Raw genomic sequence first — 23,179 nt, forward strand, 5'->3', positions numbered from 1 at the left:
GCAAGAGAACCTGGATGGGATATTCCTCTCTCCCGTATGCATCCCTGCGTGTGTGTGTGTGTGTGTAGCCACCCCACCCCCCCCACCCCAGCCATCCTCGCGACATCATCCATGAGCCCCCTCTCCACTTTTCCACATATTTTTTCTTGAACCATTTTTTGTACGCCTCCGTCCACTCTTAATAGGTAACAGTCCCGTCTGTGTGTACCCCACACCACCCTTTGTGGCCCCCTCCTGTTGGCTTCCCTCCACATACACACACACACACACACACACATCCCCCCTAGACAGAAGCGCTGAGGGCGCGGACAGTACGCCGTGGGTGCTGTTGCAGTTGTTGCTGCCGCCACTGCATGCGCCACCGGTGTCCTTACTCCCAGGCGCACGCGCTTTCGCTTCTCCTCCGCCCTTGGCATCGTTCATTCGCATAGGGAAGCAAAAAAAAAAACGAACGACACCCACCCACCCACCCCCTTTCCCATTTAAATGTGGCGCGCACGGCACGCCGCGGTGCTGCCGAACCGCGCGCTTCTCTCATCCCGACGACACAAGGCGTATGTGCTAAAGTTCTTGCGTGGCCAGTTGCCTCACGACCTCAAAGACTGTGCGGGTGCGCTGGGGTGCCTATATGGCACCCTGCCGGATGTGGATGAATACAGGCAGTTTGTGGTGCCGCTACAGGTGATCCAGCAGTATCATCAGCTCGGGTACGCGAAGCTGCCGCTGCAAGTGCTGGACCCGCCACAGGTTGACATTCTCGCAGACGAAGTAAACCAACTCGCGAACAACGTAGAGCATCACCCCAAGTCGGAGCATCTCTACGCCACCTCGCTCGCCGACTTGACCGGTGGTCCACTTTTCTACTGTCAAGGCCAGTGGCGGTGCGCTTGGGGGATGCACGACCTTGTGTACCTGCCGACACTGACCGTCGCTGCGTCGCAGGCGCTCGGCAATCGCCTCGTGCGGCTCTGGTATGACGAGGTCTTCATGAAGGAAGCCCGCACTGGACCGTGTGTGCCGTGGCAACAGAACTCCGTCCGTTGGCAGCACACGACACCGGTGAACCATGTGAGCATCATGGTCGCGCTCGACACCCTCAACAAGGACCGCGGCGCACCCTGTTTAATTCCCGGCAGCCACCGCTGGCGCGATGGCCAGCTGCTGCCGCCTGTGCCATACGACCCCACGCAAAGCGAAGCGCAGCAACTAAACACGATTTGGGACATCACGACCGATGACGAACAGGAAATGCTCGCCGATACGCCGCCCGTTACGGTGGATCTGCGCCGCGGCGAGGCGCTGCTGATCCATCCAAGGACGCTGTTTGCGACGCACGGCAACCGCTCCCTCGATGCGGCGCGGTGCTGCTGCGTGCACTACATGGGCGAAGAAACATACGCGGTTCAGGACGGCCCACTGCTGCCGCACACAACCCGCTTCCGCGCCGGCGCACGTATCAGCGGTCCGTTCTTCCCGGTCGTCTTCGACCCAGCGATGACGGAAGATCTTCTGATGCTGGACAACGAGGCGGATGGGGTCGCCGTTTGAAGCCGATGTGGCGTTCGTGAGAGACGTCTCTCAACGCACACAGCTTTTCCCCCCCTGCGACCCGCGTCCGTGGCTCTCTCTTCGGGGTCGCCGTGCGCTGGCACGCGCGGCATCGCATCAACACCCACCTGGAAAGAAAATTTAAAAAAAACAGACCGACAGCACTCCACACCGCGAGAACACCAGTAGCCACCCTCAGGCGCCCGGCCCTTGGGGAACAAATGCCCCCACAACGCCGAAAGCACCACCACCACCACCACCCCCCCCCCCCTGCGCACCCCCCAAAAAAAAACCACACCCCACCACCACACCACGACCCCACACACCCAGCCCGCGCAGGGGGCCCCTGCTGGCCGAGAACGCCATGAACACCCGCCCAAAAAAAAAATGGCTCGGCGCCGTGGCGAGGGCGGGGGCGGCCTGGCCCACCCACCCCCCGCGCGGGGAAAGGCATGGGAGCCCCAACCAAGAAGACCGCAGCTGGACCAGAGCCCACCGTGTAGCCCACACGAGCAAGGAAAAAGCAGGCAGCAGACACCACGGGCTGCAAAAAAAAAATTTTCCCGAGCCGCAAACATACGCGCTGACCCTCGGTGGCACCACCAACGCGGGGCCCATACCCCCCCCCCCGAGCGCGCACACACACCACGACGAGAACCCGCAGCCCCGCGCAACCAGCCTGGGCCCATAGCCGCACCCGGGCTTCACGGTATTTCCGAGAAGGCCGGATGCGGCGCTGCACCGCTTGGGAAATATCCCCACACAAACAGTGACAGCGGAATCCCCATTCACAATAGAATACCACCACCCCTGGGGCTTTAGAAATTACTCACCCAGAAGCGAGCTGGCACCACCCACCCACCCCAGGCCGCGCGCTCTCCTAGAAACCACACCTCGCATAACCTTCAACTCCCCATGGAAGCTTCGGCGCACCGAAACCGCCAACGGGGAGGCGTGGTTTGCACCGAGGGTATTTTTAACCACAAATTCGAAGGCTCAGCTCTGAATATTGGAGGGTGGGTGCGGCTACACATCCGATCATCCACAAAATTCCACCCACACGCGGCACCGGAGAATTGAACGGGGATGGGGTGGAGACCTTGGGGGGCAGTGGCATGGCCGGGTGGGTTTTGGGGCGCCAATGCGTAAGCACCAGGGCGTCACCGCGTCTGCTTTTTTGGCTCAATCGGCATTTGTTCAAATAAAACAGCTCAACCCCTTTTTATCCGTTGCCAACACCCACCCAAAGCAAAGGCATGTGATATACGTTTCCAAAAAAAAAGACATAACCTCAGCCCGGCTACGCCATCCGCCCCCAAGGAAATATGAAGAACCGAGCAAAACACGTTTCCCCAGGGAAAAACACGCAGCAAAATTTATACAAAGACAAGAAGCCCATATTCGAACCAGCAAACAACAAAAAAAGAGGTACCAACCTCGCAGCATGAAAAAGCAAAATTTCGAGGGGCACCGTTGAGGTGACAAATTCGACTACAACGAAACGACCCCACGAGCGTCCAAAAGTTACCGAGGAACAGCCAAATCCACAAAATAAACGATCAAATGCCCCCTCTGTTTTTTAAGGGGTACAAGATCCCAATTGCTCTTTCAGAAGGCACACATGGATATTACTGATATATTTTGGGTGAAAGTCTTTCTTCAGTATTTACTGCTGGGATCCACGCTCTTTGAAACGTGCGGGATCCAGCAAGGCGCGGCTCCGCTAAAAAAACATATGGAAGGATTGTTTCACTTCTGCCGGAACATTTTCCAGGGTAAGAACCCAGGCAGCACTACAACCCACCAGCAACACCCGCATAATGCGACACCACCTTCCTTGGGTATTAAACCGCTCGATTTAATGCGTTGTTTTGTGCAGTTCCCGGGGCTTTCTGGCGATGACCTGGGGAAGTTTTACGCGTCCTCGATATTTTGGCTCATCGGCGCTGGCTGCTTCCGCATCGCGGACAGAATGCCGTGGCTTGGGATAAGAAAAGAGTTTCCAACACACCAGCCAGACGGAACAACCATACCTACCCACCTGCGTTTTGCACGGAGCTGCGTCGTACAAAAAACGACCCGGCGCAGCAGCTCGCGACCACCCAGGGATGACCCCAGTGGACGCAGCGCCTAAAAGGCTCACCCATTCGCGGCGCCGTTTTTTGGTGCTCCGAGTCGTTTCCGCCCCGCAGGGCGGCCGTCTTCGCGCTGGGTCGCGTTTGTGTGGGCGGCCGTGCGCAGAGGTGCCCTGTAACGGCTTTTTCCCGGGGGCCTGGGGGGGCACGACCCCGGGGCCCCGCCGGCGGGACCCCCCGCACAACAAGGCCCCCACCAACGACCTGCCGGCATTCGACAATCACCAAAAACAGCCCCGCCGCGCCCGATTTCAAATCCTGGCCCTTGCCGCCAAAAAAAGGGCGAAGCCGGGGCGGAAATTTTCAAAGCCTGACCCCGCAATGCCGTAGAATGGGGACTTGGAATCAAAAAAACGCAGCCCACCCCCTAAGGAAAAGAAGACTCAGTGCAACCGTGGGGGGCAGCATTCCGCTTCCCCTTGGATTTTCGGAGGCTAGCGAGTTGCTTCGCCGCCGGCGCCGCAAACCAAGGCACGGCACGCTCCCCTGTAAGTCGCTCGGGGCGCTCATCCCCAGAAAGCGGGAACCCCCAAATAGCCGGCGCCAAAAAGGGCCGCATGGGGGCAAAAGACTTTTACCCCACGGCACCGGAGGCCGCAGAACAGCCCAGCCCATCCTGGAAAATCAATTGTCGCATTTCCAAAAGCATAGGGAACCTTCATAGCCACCACCGCCCACCAAAGACGCCCCCGCCATAAAGCGAGGAGGGCCATACGCAAGATGGCCTTAACGGGCCTAACGAGTAACGGGAGGCGTGTTTAAACTTGTGCTCCACTGAAAAGATTTAAGAATACGCTGGAGAGGGAAGAGCGCCACCATCATTACGGCGCACTCACCGCCCCGATGCCACGCCGGATTTTGGCTACAACCCCCCCCCCGGCGCTACGTGGTTGGCGGGTGCGTGTTTTTGTGGCGTTGCAACCGCTCAGCGGGGACGCCAAAACCCACCGGCAGAATCACCAACCAAATTTGACTCTCAAATGCGAGTCGAAGAAACTTCTTTGGGATCAAGCTGCCACAATAAAATACCAGTGGGGTGGTGCAGGGCTAAAGGTTCACTGGATGAAAAAAACACGAAGTTGGCGCACCGAAGAAAACGGCGAAAGAAGTTTAAACCGCAATCTAGGGCGAGTAACAACCTCAAATACCGCTGTAAAAAAAAAATAGTCTTCAGGAGAATTGGGGGCTTGACATCTCGTTTTCCACCGGCTTATTCTGGGAACGGCGCTGGGGACAGACAGTGAAAATTGCAAAAAAAACATATCAAAGGGGGAGAAACATAATTAGGGTGCACGCGTTCCTGGCAACCCGTTTTGCAATGGAAATGGAAAGCACTGGGCGCTTAGTGGGGGGGGGGGCCGCGAACAGAAAAAAATAGCCATGATAATTGATAAATAACCACCCGGCCCCCACATTGAAATGGCACGGAGGGGACGAGTCGCATGACCCCTAACCCCCTAACAAACCTGGCGTCCCCCACCCCATACTACAACATTCAGGCCCTGTGGAGATCAGAAAAAATGTGCAAGTACTTCCGCAAGAGACGACGCCATAAACAAATAGAAACGCAATCGGTGCGGAATAGGATGAGAAACTCATAGGCTTACGCCAATGTGCGTGAAAAAGCCGGTGCGGGGCAGGGTGCCCAATATTAGGGCCCGTCCTCGAAAACGAGCTGACCGTGCTCGCCGCGGTGAAACACAGAATCCGAAAGGGAGAGGTCTGTTAGGGTGCTAAAAACATTCCTTCCCACACAAAGGAAAAAACAATAAAACCATACAACGCCGATTAGAATTGAGCACGACCGGTGGGCGGAGAGAGACACCAAAACCCATACCACCACAATCGAAAGCACCGACGGGATACTTCCAACACAGGGATTACCACAGGGAAAAGGCCACAACCGTTACAATTAACCGAATGGACATACATGTGCATGTGTGTTTCTTCTGTTCGCACTATCCTGCTCGATTTCAGAACACAAATTGCTCTGCGCTGCGCTCTCGAATCCATAAAACGGGAAAAAAACAAAGAACAAGAGAAGCGCAAAAGGCTAATATGATATTTGGGCACTGGTGTTCGAAATGGGGGCAGCGGTTCAGGGCTACATGAATCGCTGGCCTAACATATGCTATTCTATCCACTACAACATGGATCCGTGCACTTCACCGAAAATGTTTTATTTTTGAGCGCGGTGAGAATATGCCCGCCAAACCACATCTGAGAAAAGCTCTTTCACCCATCTCGAGACTTTGCTCCGCCGATGGCGAATTCTAACGGCGCTTCTGGTGTCAGCACCGGGCGCAGTGTTACTCAAGTCTCCGCAAGACAATTTGGCAATAGACTGTGGCGGTTTGGCGGCTAATTTGTTCGCCAAACACCATCCTTTTCTTAAACAGCGCAAAGCGTTATGCATTCATCAGTTTTTGCTGACCATCTGTGCCCCCCTCAAAAACTAAGTTGCTGTGGAGGATTGGCGTTCAGGAGGCTTAGTGTGACGGTGTCATGGGATACAGGGGCCGATCGGATAGGCTGAGGCTTTGGTTTCTCGGGTTTATCGTGGAATAAAGGGTAAAAAATATCCCCAGAGGGCGTGGGGGGCCTTCGGGAGAAGGCGGTGCCACAATGCAATTGTATGAAAGAAAAATATTGGGGTGGTGGCGTGTGCGTTTTGGTGCCTCCCTAGTCTATTTTTAGCGCCTTTGGCCAGAACATCTAGTCTTGATTCTTTTTCTGTTATCCATGAGTCGTGTTTGCATTTTGGCGGGATAAAACGGCAATTTGTGGGTTCTTGGGTCGCTTTCTGTTGGGTGGCGGGGGGCCCCCCCAAAGGGAAAACGCAGCAGGGGCACCCCCCGCAGAGGCATTTCCCTCCCAACTGGGCGCGCATGAATTGCTGTGGTCGCTGAACGCCCATCTGTTTGGGGGCGCGCTGTGGCTGGCACCCTGGCTGTTGAAAGGGGAATGCGTGCCGGGACGCATTCGGCAGACCCGTGTGTGTTGTTTAAAGACGATGTACGCCAATGAGTCGTCAGTGGGTCCGATTTTGTGTCTGGGGATAGGCTGTTTTGGGACGAGGCTGGCGCCCGAATGTTTCTTTAGCCAATGGCGTGAATCTGCTCTTGGCTCGTCTTGAAAAAAAGTTTCGCCTGAATTCTCATTGTGAAAATAGAGACATTTTCGTCGCTAAGATTCGGGTTTCTGCAAAGGTTATTGTTTCGTTCTTGTGAGGAATTTCCTCAAGTCTGTTGATTGTTTCTGTTTCAATCATGCGTGTGGGAAAGATGTGCCTCCAGCGGCTTGCTGTGCTCTCGCTTTTGGGCATTCGACTCCACCTTTGTTCGCGACTACTAGGGTTTGCTTGGCTAGCTTTTGAATCTCTATCTTTTGGAATGGATCAGAAACAAGATTTTTTCCATCGTTGCGGCATCGGCTTCTCTGTCAGTTGTCTCTGCAGAACATACGTGTGCTCGATTTTCCCGCTTCTTGGCATTTTTCCTCGCATTGCGGCTCATTTGGCGAACCTTCTCAACTCATTTATGGCGGGTTCGCTGGGTGGGGCGCCTGTATGCCGACGAAATGGCTCCTGGAAGGGATTAGTGGGGGAGAATGTTTCCATCCAAAGCGGAATCATCGCTCCATCCCCCGCCCGCTGCCTGGAGGATTGTGGGGTGCGCGAATCCACCATAGGGGTCGAATCCTGGTCTCCGCTCGCCCCCTTCGACGGGACCACGCCCCGCGTTGATGGGGGAAGGCGCCGCTTCTTAAAAAATCGCTGGGGATCGTGTTTTCCGTTTTGGAGAACTGAATAAAACACGGGGGCTATGCGATCGGTGCCTTTTAAATTCCTAGAATAACCTATGTTGTAGAACATCGCGTGTATTCGGAACGAGGCGATGGCGTTTTTCACGGAGTGTCAGGCAAACAGCAAAAAATAGCAGATTCAGGTTAACATTTTCTCGAAAAAAAAGTGAACGGGCCGCGGGCCTCTGTTGCGCTTCGCGCCCGGGGTGGGGGGGGTGGGGAGTAAAAGGGGGGCCATGGATGTTCAGGGGGATTTCTGTTACGAGGGCATGGGTGCAAACCGCGGGGGAAAAGACCCAGGTGCCTTCTAAAAAGCAACTGCTGCCCAGCCAACGCGAGCCGTGATAGGAAAAATGACGGTTCACCAGGGGGGGGGTTGGAGGCCCCCTCCTGGCAGGGCAAATTTTCTCACATGGGGTGTGCGGTTCTGAAACTCAGCTGCGTGGGGGGAGCAGCGGCAACGGTGCCCTCTTGACCTCGTTTCCCATCTGTTTTTTATCTACTGCTATTTATCTGGAATTCTGAGAGGCATATGCAAAACCTGGCAGCCGGCGTGGGTCTATTTGGGTCGGTTTCTTTTGGGTCGGGAAGGAACGAATTCGCGCCGGGGGGGGGGTTGCTTTCCCGCTTGGGGGTCCCGCGGGCGGGTTGGCGCGTGCTTGGGGGCGGTTTCCTGGGCCTGTGTCGGTGGCGGGGCTGTTCTCGTGGCCCCTGGGGGCCCCCCGCCCCCCTTGTGTTCCAGAGCCGCCTGGCATGGTGCTGTATTCTTTTTCCCTGGACGCGGCTCAAAGAATCTCACCCGATCCTTTGCTGGGCATCAGATTGATTCTGTTCGTGAGGGGCGATCCCGTCGGCATGGGCAGTCGGAGCCGCGAAGGGGAGCACCATGAGCGCAGAACGGCTTGCTGAGGTGAAGACTGGCGGCGGCAACGCAGCCATTTTGTCACGGCAGTTGAGATAAAAAAATACCGAGGTGCTGGAGCGAGGCGGGGGTATCATGCGGCGTGGGATGCTGACGGCCCCCCTCCCTTTTCACGCAGCAGCGAAACCCCCCTTCGCCTCGATTTCGCTGGGTGGTCCCGTGGGTGATGCGCGGATGGGTGTATATGTATGGTGCCGATATGCGGGCCCACTTTCCAGCGTGCGGCCCCCCCGAGGCGCGGCGCCGGGGCGGGCCGGCCCCGCCGCCCCCTCTGCCAGGGCCCGCGGGGGGTGGGGGCCCTGGGCCAGGCGCGGGAGGAAACGGCGGCGCGCCGCGCCGCGGTGTCTGCGCGCGCCCACGACCAGCGGCACCACGTGCGCGTTTTGGGGCAAGGGGACGGGCGGGTGGGGAAAGGGCCTCGGGGTGCTTGTGATGGTGGGTGCTGCTCCCTCGCGCGTGGTAGGGAGGGGGGGGGCGTGATCGAAAGGCATGGCGGGGCCAACTGGACAGCGCGTCCCCCACTCGTGCTGAGCGCTCCCTCCGCTCCCCCGCGCGTGCAAACTACCGACGGGGGGGAGGTAAGACACGCATGTCACCCGAGGCGGCGGTAAAGGGTAGTGTCGTGGTGGTGGTGGTGAGGAGGGTCTGGGAGGACGGGCAACAACAACAACACACAAATGCACTGACCAGACGCACGTGCAGACGCATTAGTTAAAAATACACACACACACATATGGATATAAAGAGTAACACACAGCGAGTGCAATGAGGAGATGGCGAGGACCAAAAAATATGCAACCACATCTAGTGAGTAGGAAAAAACAAACCAACAACCACCGTCGGAAGGGAGGGAGGGAGGGGGGGGGGGTGAGCGGGGAGCCATGAAAGCACTCTTCTTCACCGAGATACTCCTCTTTCCCGAGCTGTTGCGGTGGGTTTGCGTATGTTCTCGTGCGAGAGAAAGAAACATATACGCACACACTCAAAATGAGTATATTCACCCTTTGCTTTTTCCAGTCGACACACCCTTCACTAATCCTCTAGTTAGGGGTGGTGTGGTGGGGTGGGGTGGGGTGTGCGGTACCACGAAGACAAGCCCGAAGCGAGAAAGGCACAATGTTCAAGGAGGCCATCAAGCCAAGTGCCCCCCCCCCCCCCTCTCCTCCTCCCCCGCGCGCGCATGTGTGTTGTGTTTTGCTTCAATGTAGATGCTCACGCAGGTTCATTAGTGGGAGGACCGGTCGCAACTGTGGAGGATGCAGAAAAGACCAAAAATAACGCAGCAGTCAACCCTATATTTATATGTATATATATGTATATTAGAGAGAGGCGCGATGGGACCAGACAGACAGACGGAGAGACACACACGCACACGTCTTACGTCCAGGGAAGGATATAAAGGGAATAAAGAGAAAACAGATCGTTGCACAGGGGTTTAGCAATACACACACGTACAGACACACACACGCGTGTGTGTGTCTGAATGAATGCATGGATGCGCATGAGGAGAAAAGCAGCATCACCGCGCAAAGGCACACCATTCCTGAGAAATACACACACACACAAAGGAGAAAAAAGAATATGCACATTACAGAAAATACACACATACACAGAGGCAGACATATTCTCATCGAAAGAGGGAGAGAGGGGGGGGAAGGGGAGAGGCAGCGATATCTCGAGACACTGACATATGGCAATAACAGACAGGGAAAAACAGTGGGGGTGGGGAGTAGGGGAGTGGGTCAAAATTGTTTTCGGTCCAAGAAGCGACGTACATGCTTGCAGAGGAGACGATACAAGAAAGACTGCGCGGATGGGGGTGCGAGCGATGAGGCAGCCACATTTTTTTCCTCCCCCAATCCCCCTCTCGCACAGGTTTCTTCCTTCCTCCCCCCCCCACACACACACGCAGAGCACCTGTGGTCACAGGTAGACGCAGAAGGATGCGGGCACACCTCCAAACCCCGTAATGTTCTCATTCTCTCCCTCTTTTCCACTTCAAACGTGGCGAGCACACTACAGAACAGTACAACTCCAATATTACGGGAAAGGTGAGAGGGAAGGAGAGGGGGAGGGTGGTGGTGGTGGGGGTGGTGGGGGCTCACTGCTATCATCAAGAGCCGGCTAAGGGGTCTCGGAGAAGCTCCAGTCACAATCATCGCGATCTCGCGAACGGCGCGTCCCAGAGTTGTCAGAGGTAAAGGACTTACTGCTGGCGCCGCTGCTGCTGGAGGGAGAGTAGCTCATCTCACGCGACGAGAGGGATGAGGTGGCTGAGGAGGAACCGAGGCTATTGCCATGGCTCGAAGCCGCGGCACCGCGGTGTGTGAAGTCCCCGTGTTCACTGTAATACGGATGTGGCTTATTGTTGCTGTTTCTGCAGAAGAAGCAGCAGCAGAAGAGCACCACTGTCATCACAGCGACCACAGCAATGACAATGATAAAGATAGCCCACCAGGGAAAGTGTTTGTTGCTGGTCTTCATCATCTCGTCGCGCGACTCGCAGGCGACGCCGTTCAGCGCCTCCGCGCCACCCACATTGGTCCATCCCATGCGCGATCCGTCAAAGGCCACGTAGCGAAGGGAGCCGACTGAGCCGTCTGCATTGAGCTGCGGGTAGCCCGGTGCCCAGCCGCCGTGTTGGGTAGAAAAAAGTTTACCAGTGGGTCCAATGGCGAACGTGTAGCCGCCGAACCGCCCGTCCCACCATTTCCACGTGTCTGAGACCGGATCGTAGTAGCCGCCCAAGTAAAGCACGCCTCCGCTGGCCGCTTTCCGTAGGACATTGGTCACCTCGCCCCGCACTGTCAGGAGCATGTGGTCGGACATGCCAGAGGCCTGCTGGTTGCATGCAGCGTACAGCCCCTGCAATGGACTATTCCCAGAGTCCGTTGCCGCGTACGAAGCAGGTAGCTGAGCGGCGGCCGGTGTTGCCGTGTAGATGAACGCAAGCGTCGACGTAGTGGTGCACACAACTAAAGTGAGAGCGACCAAGTAGAGAGTGCAGAGGACGGCGGGACGTCGCGGTGGCGTGTGAGTGCAGCCGCCGCACGAAAAGGACGGAGGGAGCCTCATAAAAGTTACCCAGTGGCCTATTTTATACGTTTTATACCGGCGTATGTATGAGCGTTTTACTCTTCTCGGCTACGTCTGATCGCCTCGAAGAGGTTCATGGCGACTCCCTCCCCCCTCTCCCCCGTGTTGAGTTGTGTGTGTGTGTGTGTGTTGGATAGCGGTTACTGGTGGGATGGGCAGAGGATCGAGATGAAGTAGAGAGGGGAAAAGGACGCGTGTGTTGGCGGCTCTTTCTTCGTCGCGATGGTTCACTCCACTCATCCTCACTTTCCCTTTTTTTTGGGGGGGAGAGGGGGGGTAGAGAAGTGGTTTCCCCCTGCTTCTCCATGCACGGAAGCGGCACGACCGGTGCGGCAAACGTAAGGTCAGTCATACACCACACACTTCTTTTTTTTTTGGTATTGTTGTCCTTTCCAAGTCTAAGGCAAGACTTGAGGTAGGGGAAGGGGGAAGAGGGAGGGAGGGGTGAGAGAGTCCTACCTGGACACACACACACACACACACACAAAAAAAAAAAAAAAAACGTGCAATCATACACGCGCGTCAACAACCGTTGACATTTGTGAGCACTCGCTTGGATTGCCTCCCTCCCTTCCTTTCCCCCGCCTTTTGTCATGGCCATCGTCATCATCGCAGCCGCAGTTCATCTGCTGCTCCTTTCACTTCTCTAATTCGCAGGCCGCGCGAGGACGCCACCGTGTCCATCGCGTCTGCGTTGCTCACCCGCTCCTGTTCCTCGTAGCGAGGCCCCATGAGCCGAATCCCTCGCAGATGGCAGTCGCGTCCATTGAACTGGTTTTCACAGATGCAGACGTCGATTAGTGTGCACCACAGCCAGCGGTCCGCGGCGCTGCTGGGGTTATGTGCGTTCATCGGCATCGCAGCAGACGTTTGCGTTCCTGCGGTGGGGGAGGAGGACGACGACTGGTATGATGGCGTGACGGCGATGGCCGCGTGATAGCCGCGCCCCAGTGCTGCAGCCACCTCACTATACGGTATCGTTGGGGGGGACGACGAGGTTGGACCCGAGGGGGTCGCTCGCGGTGCACCGCCGTACAGTTGAGATGAATGTCCACTTTGGCTATGGCGCTGCGCCAGCGGCGCATCTCCGCTGATGCCCACACTGCTGCCACCACTGTTGTTCCCACCTCTTTCGAGTTCCTCGTCGCCTGATTTCTCACACAGTTTTATGAGCACCCAACCGCACACCTGGCCGGCGCCGATGTCCACCTTGGCAACCTCCGTCATGTCGCCGTTGTGCGTTCCCGCCTTCACCCGAATGACCCTCGGGGAGTAGCTCTGATCCACTGCGCTGTTCACGTACACCGCCATCGCTTCAACCGGGGTGAGCTGGCCCAGCTGGATGCGGATCACGTGCGGCAGCATACCGTCCGATTGCCAAAAACTGTTAAGGTCGTGGTGGCGTATCAAATGATGGACGCCGTTGCCGTGTTTAGCGCTACTCACTGTCCAGACGGTGTTGCAAGAGCCACCGACGTCCATCTGATTGTATTTTCGAACCCAGTAAGCAAGTTGTGGTGTGCTGAGGATGGGAGCGGGCAGATTTCCAAGGTCTGCGTAAAGCGAAGCGTCTGATACGGAGGGGGAAGAGGAGGGCACCGGCTGACCACCACCACGGGACTGCGTAAAATCCTCAACGCTACTCTCGCCGTCGGAGTCGCTCTCTACGTTGTACAGGCTCATCCTGAAAGATGGCGGGGGGTGCTGCTTACGAGCTTCTCTCTGCCTTTTTTTTTAGAGGGGAAGGGGGGGAGAGAGGAGTGCTTCACTTTTCGTTGTTTGCGTTTGTGTGCGCACAGATTGAACACGTAGCGGAGATCGTTTTTCACTACCCAGCAATCGTGCAAGCTAGAGCCAAATGACGATGTTCAATAACGAGACGGTCGTAGTGTGGCCAGAGAGATGATCTCGAGTAGACATGCGTACCCGTGTATGATCTAAAAGTCCGTGTGTGCATATATATATATATAGTCTCCCTTCCCAGACTCTAATCCTCTCATGTATGTTCTTGTACGCACGCCTTAATCAAAGAGGTGGACCGGTAGGGAAACAAAAAAAAGAGGAGAGAAGGGGGAGGGAGGGGGAGGGGAGGATATGCTGGCCGTGGACTGGAGGCCGTGCGGAGCGGACGGCGAGACGGAGAGACAGAACAGAAAGCTAAACATATGGTGACTATGTGAGAGGGGGAGGGAGAGGAGGAGGTGGTCGCGTGCGTGTCTTCCTGCCAGTGCAAAGGTTTTTTTTTTCAGTCTATCCAACGCGGGAGCCCCCTCTCCAGCAAACATCTCTTCCCACTAATCTCTAGTGACGCTTCTGTTTTTCGTCACATACATAAAAAAATGTATGTGCATGAATGTATAAATTTTAGTTTCTCTGATTTGTTGGTTCGCTGTGCGCTTCTCCCACTTGTTCAGGAGCTTCGTGCCTCCCCCCCCACCTTCTTCCCGCTGCCCCCCACCTTTCCCCCCCGCTACACCCTCAGACCAGCCCACCGCTCTCTCACGCAAGTGACTTCTTCACACCGACAGACACACACACACACAAAAAAAAGGAAAAGAAAAAAGAATGGAGAGAAAGGAGAATGGGGGGTATACATTTGAATTACATGTATACACGTGTATGCATGCGAACACACCAAGAGCGAGAATACCCGTTTTGGTGAAGGGCGGCAGAAGGCGATCACACGAGAGGAGCGCGTTTTAAAAGACGAGCGCAGTGAGTGGAATGAGAGTGAAGTGGGGGGTGGGGTGGGGTGGGGAGAGGAAAGGGGGAGGGGGGAGAACACACTCCATCGCCACACGACAGCTATGGAAACCCACAAAGTAGCAAGAACAAGATTAAAGTGGCAATGTAAAGTAGGGAGGGGCACCAGCGAATATAATGCGCACGTTGCGGACAGAAAGAGAGAGAGTGGGGGGAGGGGGGAGAGGGCGGGTGATTCACGAAACACTCTCGTCGAGAGCGTAATGTGTATGTATGTCAGACTGGTGGTGGTGGAGCGAGAAAGTTTGAGAGAGAAGAAATGGAGCAGAGGCAGCAGTTCAGACGAGAAAGAATTAAAAACTAAAAAACAACAACAAAACACTGTGCGAACTCGTGAGGTGAAAGAGCAAAGGCAGAGGGCACGCGCGGTGGTGTGATCGGGGGGAGGGGGAGGGGGGGGAAGGGAGATCCCCCTCCCGCCTTCTACAGACACACGACTTGCTTCGAGAGAAGCATGTACAAGTAAGGCAGTCGCTCAGTCCCCTCCGTGGGCACACGTACCGCTCTTCACTGACACACACGCATACGTTTAAGCAGCGACTTCACTTTGCCACAAATGCACTGCGCCGCTCTTCTCTCTCTTCTCCTTGAAAAATAGAAAGGCCCTCCTCTTAGACTCCAAAAAAAAATATATACAAGACACACACACACACACACACACACACACACACACACACACACACACACACACACACACACACACACACAAACCTCGTAAAGGTGAGAGAGAGAGAGTGTGTGTGTGTGTTGATGGGTGCACATACGCTCACTGCTGCCCCCCGCTCTTGTTGTTCATGGGAAAGAGTGAGGGTGGGGTGAATTGTGTCGCTTTAGACCGCTTCCCCTCCAAAAAAAAGCAAGCAAAGACTGTCACAGAGACACAGGGTGGTGGTGGTGATGGGGGGGGTTTGGATAATGGGTAGGGGGGGGGGGACGGGGCAGTGCAACAAGAAGACAACCAGCGCACACAGGCAGCAAAAAAAAAAGTTAATATATATATAAGAATTTTTTTTTTGAAGTAGGTGTACTCTCTCGATCATCCACGGAAATGAGGACGGAAACAGAAAACACATCCTACCCGCTTCATTGGAGAGAGAGAGGAGAGGGGAGGGGGAGGGCGGGGGGGGGGTTACCCCCGACCGCCCAAACGTCCCCCCTTCCCCTCTCCTCTCTCTCTCCAGCGCATCACCACCTAAAAAAAAAAACGTATACAGACGTACGTGGATTACTCTGGTGGATAACGTTTGATGTTGGATGGGAAAGCGGGATACGTAGTGTGTGTGTGTGTGTGGTGGGCGGGTGGGCGGGTGGGTGGGTTCGTTTGCTAGAAGTATCCTGCCGGGTTCTCCGTTGCTCTGAGTTGCTCCTCTATCCACTGGATCTGCGCCTCGTCTAGACTGTCGGCGTAGGCGCTGCTGTTCATCTCCCACTCATCGTCCTCGCCCATCATGTCATACGCGGCGCTGTCGGCCTGTGGCTGCTTCGGGTCGATGAGCGATATCGTTGACGCGACGCTGGCGCAGCTAGCAGAGAAGGGTCGATGTGGGTGCGGTGGGGTGGTCAACCCACGCCGCATCGCTGCGCTGTTTCCATTGCCCATGTTTGCCGTGCCCGTGGTGGAGGCGGCAGCGCCGGGCTTTGCATCACCACCACTGCGGTACGGTACTGTCTCAGCGCCGCCGCTGCCGCTACCCCGACTAGTTGCTTCGGTGCCAGCCCACGGGCTCGTAGGATACCAGTAACCACCACCAAAAATCTGTCTGGCGGCCTCTTTGCTGACCATCCGCGCCCCGTTCGGGAAGGACCCGACGCGGTGCTGCAGTTGCGGCCCCCCTGCCAAGTACGGCGTACGGGTATTCGGCGACGAGGCCGCAAATGGGGAGCCCCCACCGGAGGTTGCGGGCGACGCGGCGGGCTGCATGATGCGGCGTTCACCACCGGCACGGTGGCTGAGCACGTCGTCGCCGTCAGGCTCACTCTCATCATCTTCGATCACGTTGACGTCGGCAAAGAGTGTGTCAACAAGAGTGCCTTCGTCCTTGGCGACAACATCAGACACCGCCACGCGATTGTGCTGGACACGGTCAAGGTCACTCTCACTCAGCAGCTGTGGGTTGTGGTGCATGACGTGCGGAAACTGCTGCTGTTGTGCCTGTTGTCCCAACTGCGATCGAGAAAAGGAGCCCGAGTCCTGAAGGCCGACAGACAGTCCAAGGGCAGTGGATGGAAACCCCCCCACAGTCCAGTTGAGGGGCGTCAGCACCTGCTGCTGCTGCTGCTGTTTTTGTTGGTGTGGTTCTGGAGTGCGGCTCGCGGTCGGGAACGGTGCCTGAGGGAACTCGTGTACAACGATGCCCTGAGGTGTTCTGACCGAACAGATGCCGGTGTTATAACTTGTGCCAGTGGGAGAGGTGGCGGCGGTGGTGGTGGCCGTAGCAGCAAGAGAGCTCTCACCACTCCCGCGTCCACTCGTTCGCGAGTGAATTCTATTGCTACTGCCGCCGCTACAGTTCCACATAGCGGTCGGTGAGCCGGATGGTGTAGTGGCCATGGTAGCTGGCGAGATGCACACACCCGTAGCTGTGTTCGTCACCATCAGTGCGCTGCGCCGAATTCCAGGCTTATCAGCCCTGACATTCTGCATCTCTGTATTGCTGCTGCTGCTCGCAGTGGTGACAACTCCAAGCGCGGGTGTTTTGAAAGGGACAAGGTTTGCACAGGTGCTGGTGCTGTCGCCATCCAGGTCATCCCGTCCTATCGACGATGGTTGTAGTGATGAGTGATGAGACGGGGCGGTGGTGATGGACATCCACTGTATACTCGCTGCTGCCGCCGGCTCCATCACGAAGGCACTGTGTCCGCCCATGCGACCCCCCCCACGGCTGTGGCTGAGAACGGCCTCCGAAAGCACGGCATCACCGTTCCCAGCCCTGACCATGTCGGGGACGTCTGTCGTCACCATGCTCATATGAGCATCAGGGTTGCGACTAGGGGCGGTGGGGGAGGTCACGGAGAGGTCGAGGACTGCCGTGACCCCAGGGCAGAAGGGGGCCGCTCCAAATCGCAGACCACGGCGACTGAGCTGCTTCTCTTCCTCAGACTGCTGCTGCGGTGGCATCATCCTTTTTGAGGATATGTGCGCGAATGCGATTTCTTGGCCATTTACCTGGCCACCGTGAGGCACTGCAGAAGCGAGTGGAGGGGCTGCTCCTCCAAACACACACGGATCCATTACGGACCCACTCACCGAGTGGAATTCAGCAAGGCGCATCAGGGCCGCTGGTGAGTCGGGGGCGTCGGATTCTGCAACGATGGCCTGGGTGTCATGATTCGAGAGATGACCCGCGGGGATGGGGTCCCGTGGGACGAAAGGGAGCGGGGGTGGGAGTGCGCAGGGGGTGGCGGCGGCGGTCACTGGCGGCATCGCAGTTACTGCACTCAATCTTGCTGGCTTCTGCTGCTGCTGCTGCTGCTCAGCGGTTGGCGCAGATTTTGACTTTCGAGATTGCCTTTTGACTGCGTGATGCGACGGGCGTAAGGCGGCTGCTGAGATGGCCACATCAGCGGTATGTCCTGCCTTCGGTAACCTGGGCGAGGGCTGTCCTTTTTCACTGACAGCGACGTCGCTGCTGGCATTGTCGATGGAGCTCGCCTGCAACGCCGCCGGAGACGACGCTACCAGGTGTGCTGGGCTGAGGTAGCGACGGTGCGGGGTGCGGTTGCCGCCGTCCTTGGCTGCAGGCCTCCTCCTCGACAGTGTCGCCGTCGCCTTCTTCGCAGACTGCCCTGGGGCTCGTCGATTGCGAACAGCTGGCGGAGGACCTTTGCATTGCGGAGGCCCTTCGTCTGCTGCCACTGCTGGTGTCAGCGGTAGAGACGATACACGGTTGCCGCTGTGCGGCTTACATGAGCTGTTCTGCGATTCTCCTGCCTCTGCGCATGCTGTAGCGGCTGCGCGTCGGTCATCCGCTGTGTCGTCTTCGTCATTGGCTATCCTGTGCTCGGCAGCGATGGCGTCGAGAGAGACCTTGTTTTTCCTCGAAGTGACACGACGGTGGTACTGCCGTGATTCCAACCGCTCGCGCTGCTTCAGCTGAACTTCCTGTCGAATCGGCGTACTTGTCCAGCCTCGTACTGCGTGCGGTTTGGAGTCACACCTGACCTTCGCGCTGCCAGGTCCATCAGATGACTGGGGTTGCCGCAGAGCCGAGAAAGAAATGTCCGCCTCGTCGTCGTTGTTATTGCGGCTCGTTGTGGTGGGACAACCTCCACTTAATGTTATGGTGAGCTGCGTTTGTGGGCCGACTGCGTAGTGCGCTGTATTCTCTACAATATTCACTCCCGGGGCAACACCAACGTCGTCAACAGTACCACCACTGCTGTCTTCCTCACCTCTGCAGTGACGACGAGAGCCTTTCTTTTCTGGCCTCTGCGGCCGCTGCTGCTGGGATATGTCAGTCTGGCAGGGAGACGGTGAAAGACAAGCCTTGCTGACACGGCGGCGCAAGAACGGCTGTTGGTTGCACCCAGGCGCAGCTGTCGGTGAGCTGCCTCCAAACACAGTCCCTGAGGTCTTCACAGTGGCCGAGGTAGGCGAGGAGACCATGGTGTTGCTTGAGGAGTGTGAGCACGGCGACGCAGCAGCAACGGTGGCTGCATGGCGTGAGCCCTTGCGCATTTTTTTAGGTTCCGTTCCCCCCATTCCAAAAAAAAAGTGAAACACACACACACACAAAAAAAACAAAGAGATCACTAACGCTTAGCAGGGAAGAAGAGTGGGTTAAAAGCATGGGCCTAAAGAGGATGTATGTGCTCAAGATTTTCTCACCCGGACTGGGCAGCAAGCCGGTAGGAAACCGCGAGGAGGCGGAAGGAGGCGGAAGGGAGGAAGGGGAGGGGAGGGGGGGGGGAGTTGACACCATAAGAAGGGAGGGGAGTTGTGTGTGTGTGTGTGTGTGTGTGTGCGAACGCAAGTTAAAAAAAATGTGCAGTACTATTCAAGAGTATTGAGAGGCTTGATTGCATATTTTGATTTGACATATATATATATATAATAGTGTACACTGTAAGCTACACGCTATGCCAAGACACACACACACACACTTGCTCGCTTATTCTCTTTCTCTTATTCTCGTTTTTATTTAAATACAAATGAGCGCACACCCCACACATACGACGGCGAAAGACAACCTCGGTGTGCGTGTATGTGTGTGCACTACCACTACTACTATGGCTGCTGCTGCAGATGCTCGAAATAAAAGTGATCAGCAGCGGGTGATAGGGGAAGAAGAAAGGATACGATGGTTAAAAAAACGTTTCTATGAGCGCAATCACATGCGGGTGTTAGGGGTGGGGGTTCAGTGAGTCCACATGCACATGAGGATGGTGTGGGCGTGCGGGTTGATGCGCAATAGGAAAGAGATTGAGGGGGGGGGGAGGGGAGGGGAGTAGGAATAAGTTTTGGACTGTCCGTGTGTTGTGTGGGTGTAAATCGGGATGCATTCGGAGGGTGGGGTGTCATCGCCGCAAAAGAGCATCCCAGCGATGCGAAGAAAAAAGAGGAACAAGAAAGGGGACGGCCAGGGGGGCGGGGGGGGGGGGGAAGCGCATGCGGAGGCGATGAGGTGGGAGTTGAAACATGTTTGGAGAGGAGCACACATATCCCCCCCGCCCGCCTGGGTGTTTTGTGTGGCTTGTGGCAGCGGAGAAGTATTCTACAGTCCCCACCCCCCAACGTCAGAAGAGGGAACGCCTGACTCTGCCAGGGCTGTTGAGGGCCCTTCTCGTGCGCGCATGTGTGTGTGGGGTCCACCTCCCCCTCCACCTCCACCTCCCCCCCACACCTACACCTACACAGAGGTCATTTTTCCCGTTCACCGACAGACAAGAGCAAGACAGCGGCTTCCCCCCTTCCCCTCGTCATCCACATCGTCTCCGATGACTCCAGGAAAATGCTCATAGATGTCATGCTCCCCCTCCTCCCTCCTACACACACACACACGCGCGAGAGGGGTGAGGATGTGTAACATACATCACATGGCGACTACCAGATCACGCTGCACTCGCGGGTCGTTATATATATATACATACTCTTCCCCCCACCACACCTCATTCTTCTCGCTTTCAATAGTTCTGTTCGAAGAACAGAGAGAGGGGGGAGGGAGGGGAGGAGGGAGGAGGGGGTGTGGTGGGCGCTCAGACGTGTGTTTTTGCTTTGAAGGGCTCACTCTTCTTCGGGTATTTCATTTTTGAAGAGAAAACAACAACAACAAAAAAAAGGGGAGAGAGAGGGGGAGAGAGAGAAAGAGAGAAGCCTGAACATAACTGGAAAAAAAAAACGCCACCGTCACACACAAATATGCTCACACATGTGGTCCAGGCAGACAAGAAAGAAGCAAGGGGATCACTCGGCTGACAAACACGAATAGAGGGGGCAGAGGTTGTACTTGAGTGAAGGGATGGGGACATCGAGTGAGAGCGAAGTGAGTGCCGGTGTCTAATACATCAACACAAGCGCGCCAGCTGGAATGCCCCCCAAGGAAAAAAAAAGAACCAACCATCACACACGAAACACCCTCCCCTCCCCTCCCCCTCCCTCCCTCCCTCCCTCCCCCCCACACACACACACCAACACATAAAGGCAGAAACAGAGGATCATGTACAGCAAAGACACTAAAGCATACACGTGCGTTGAATATATGGTTAAACACGAAACACACACACACACTCACACAGACATTTTCAAGACAGAAAGGAACGGCAGGTGTGATGGAGGGAGGAAGAGGTGCATCATTCAGCAACGCAGAGGACGAACTCCGCCTCCTCTTTTTTTTGCGGAAGAAGGGAGAGAGAGAGATGCAGCGTCTACACACAATGCAATAGATCTCTCTTCCTCTTCCTCTCCCCCAGGTGCATGTCTGTCTGTGTGCATATATATATATATATATGGTCCAGGGCGTGTCGTATCGTTACGGGATGGCTGGCGAAACCCCATTAGAGAGGGAACAAAAAAGGAGGAAACACTCTGTCTCCCTCATCTCCCCCCCCTCCCCTCCCCCATCTTCTGCCGTACAAGCGTGCCAGGGGGGAGGGGAGGGAGGGGAGGGTACGGCGCACAGGCGATGACTCGTGAGCGTCCCCCCCTTTCCTCTCCTTTTTCTTCCAGAGCGAAATCAGCAGAAAAGCGGGGAGAGAGGAGAGGAGGGGGGAGAAAGTAGATAAACGTACGCGTAGATCTGAGGAATCCGTACGACCACCACACTGCATACACTCCCCCAAAAAGAGGGAAAAAAGCAAAATCCAAAGGAGACGTACGTCCATGTATACACACACACACACACAGGCATACACATACGGGCCGTATCCCAACAAATCGGCGCGAGGGGGGGGGGAGAGGAGAGGGGAGGGGGGAGGGGGCAGGCGAGAGGGGAAACACAACCTCCGCAACTCAGAGAGAAAGCACAACACGAGAGGTTGCCATACGCACATTGAGAGGGAGATGCAGCATCCTGCCACTACCGAGGTGTGTGTATGTGTGTGTGCAGCGGGTACACTGGGCCGGTGGCACATGCGCCCCCTCCCCCCCCCCCCTCACGCAAGAAGGCAACTCTTGCAAAGGATGTGGAAGGGGGGGGGGAAGAGGGCGCGGTGACAAGTCGAGGAGACAACCAGCGCTGCCCACCGCGGCTACACCCCCTTTTGTTTTTTCTTTCACCGCCGATCGGTTCGCTCCTACTCCGTTGCCATCGATTCGTGCAGGTCGCGAATAATCGATTTGGCTTCCTCGTCACCTGGGTTGACTTCCAGCGCCTGTGTCGCCGCCTCGAGCGCCGCTTCAAGCTGGTCGCCGTCGGCCAGGATGGCCGCCCGCGCCTTCAGCAGCGTCGCCTTCATCTCTTTCGCCGAGCTGCCAATCACATCAATCTCCTCCTGTGGAGGGTTTTCGAGTGTCTCGGCTACAAAGGCCAGCGCTGCTTCATCCCCCTGTATTTCACTAAGCAAGAACGCCTTTTCGCGGAACGTGTTCGCCAGCGGGTGCACCTCAATGCTGCGATTCAGCAGCGACAAGATCTCCACGTTGAGAGCAGCCTTACTGGCATTGTCGGCCTTGTCCTCCGCGGCACGAACGAGCTGTTGCAGCACGCTGATCTGGCGCTCCAAGGCCTTAGCGTAGTGTGGGCACTTCTGGAGCGCCTTACCGTACGCCTCCCTCGCTTTCTCGTAGTCGCCGCTGGCAGCATGCACATCACCAACAACTAGCCACCCAGAGTGATCTCGGTCCCAGCCAAGCTGCACGGCGAGCTCCGCCGCCATGCGTGCTTGCGTCAGCACTGCCCCGCAGGGCTGCATCTCGTCCAGTGACCTGAGCAGGAGGTCCGCCAGGTACGCGTAGACGCGCGCGAAAGCGCACTTGGTCTGTGGAGTAGAATTTTCTATGCCACCATTGAGCTGCGGGTCCTGGGCTGCAAGGTATGCCTGCACCTGCTCTAGCGCGATCTCAGCACTGCCCGAGACCTCCGTCACCTTGAAGCGCATGAGGTCTGCCAAGACTTTTTGGTCGATTAGTTGATATTTGCTGGCGGCAATGGCGAACTGCTCTGCGGCGTCTTCGAAGTCTTGCATTTGCAGCGTGATCTCCGCTACGGAGTCGAGATACGGTGCCAAAACAAACGGCGGCGCTCCCTCTGCCTTGAATGTGAAGACGCGCATCGCGGCGAGGAGGTAGTCGCGATCCCAGAGGGCATATCCTTCGCTAATGGGCTTCTTGGAGTAAATCTTGGAGAGGGACTCCGTCCGCTTGCGAGTCTGTGTCTCTGACATGTCGCCCTGAGAAAGAAATGTTATCAATGAGAGGAGGAGGAGGGAGAGGGAGGGAAAAAGGAAGGGGAGGAGGGGTACACACACACACACA

The 23,179-nt window shown here is 56.3% G+C and overlaps 5 protein-coding genes across 5 annotated transcripts; 1 reads left to right on the forward strand and 4 right to left on the reverse strand.

Moving 5' to 3' along the window:
* Positions 1–486: 486 nt before the first annotated feature.
* JKF63_07230 (uncharacterized protein) lies at positions 487–1,548 on the forward strand (the record flags this gene model as incomplete). Its single annotated transcript, XM_067903170.1, has 1 exon — positions 487–1,548. One exon carries the CDS (start codon positions 487–489, stop codon positions 1,546–1,548), a length of 1,062 nt encoding a protein of 353 aa, XP_067759725.1.
* An 8,985-nt stretch (positions 1,549–10,533) lies between these two features.
* Positions 10,534–11,484, reverse strand: JKF63_07231 (uncharacterized protein; the record flags this gene model as incomplete). The annotated part of the gene is made up of 1 exon (XM_067903171.1): positions 10,534–11,484. One exon carries the CDS (start codon positions 11,482–11,484, stop codon positions 10,534–10,536), a length of 951 nt encoding a protein of 316 aa, XP_067759726.1.
* Positions 11,485–12,111: 627 nt separating this feature from the next.
* On the reverse strand, positions 12,112–13,188 carry JKF63_07232 (uncharacterized protein; the record flags this gene model as incomplete). Its single annotated transcript, XM_067903172.1, has 1 exon — positions 12,112–13,188. One exon carries the CDS (start codon positions 13,186–13,188, stop codon positions 12,112–12,114), a length of 1,077 nt encoding a protein of 358 aa, XP_067759727.1.
* A 2,404-nt stretch (positions 13,189–15,592) lies between these two features.
* JKF63_07233 (uncharacterized protein) lies at positions 15,593–17,389 on the reverse strand (the record flags this gene model as incomplete). Its single annotated transcript, XM_067903173.1, has 1 exon — positions 15,593–17,389. One exon carries the CDS (start codon positions 17,387–17,389, stop codon positions 15,593–15,595), a length of 1,797 nt encoding a protein of 598 aa, XP_067759728.1.
* A 4,610-nt stretch (positions 17,390–21,999) lies between these two features.
* JKF63_07234 (uncharacterized protein) lies at positions 22,000–23,088 on the reverse strand (the record flags this gene model as incomplete). Its single annotated transcript, XM_067903174.1, has 1 exon — positions 22,000–23,088. One exon carries the CDS (start codon positions 23,086–23,088, stop codon positions 22,000–22,002), a length of 1,089 nt encoding a protein of 362 aa, XP_067759729.1.
* Between the last annotated feature and the right edge of the window lie 91 nt (positions 23,089–23,179).

Source organism: Porcisia hertigi, chromosome 4, assembly GCF_017918235.1.
Source record: "Porcisia hertigi strain C119 chromosome 4, whole genome shotgun sequence".
NCBI classification, from domain to species: Eukaryota; Euglenozoa; class Kinetoplastea; order Trypanosomatida; family Trypanosomatidae; genus Porcisia; species Porcisia hertigi.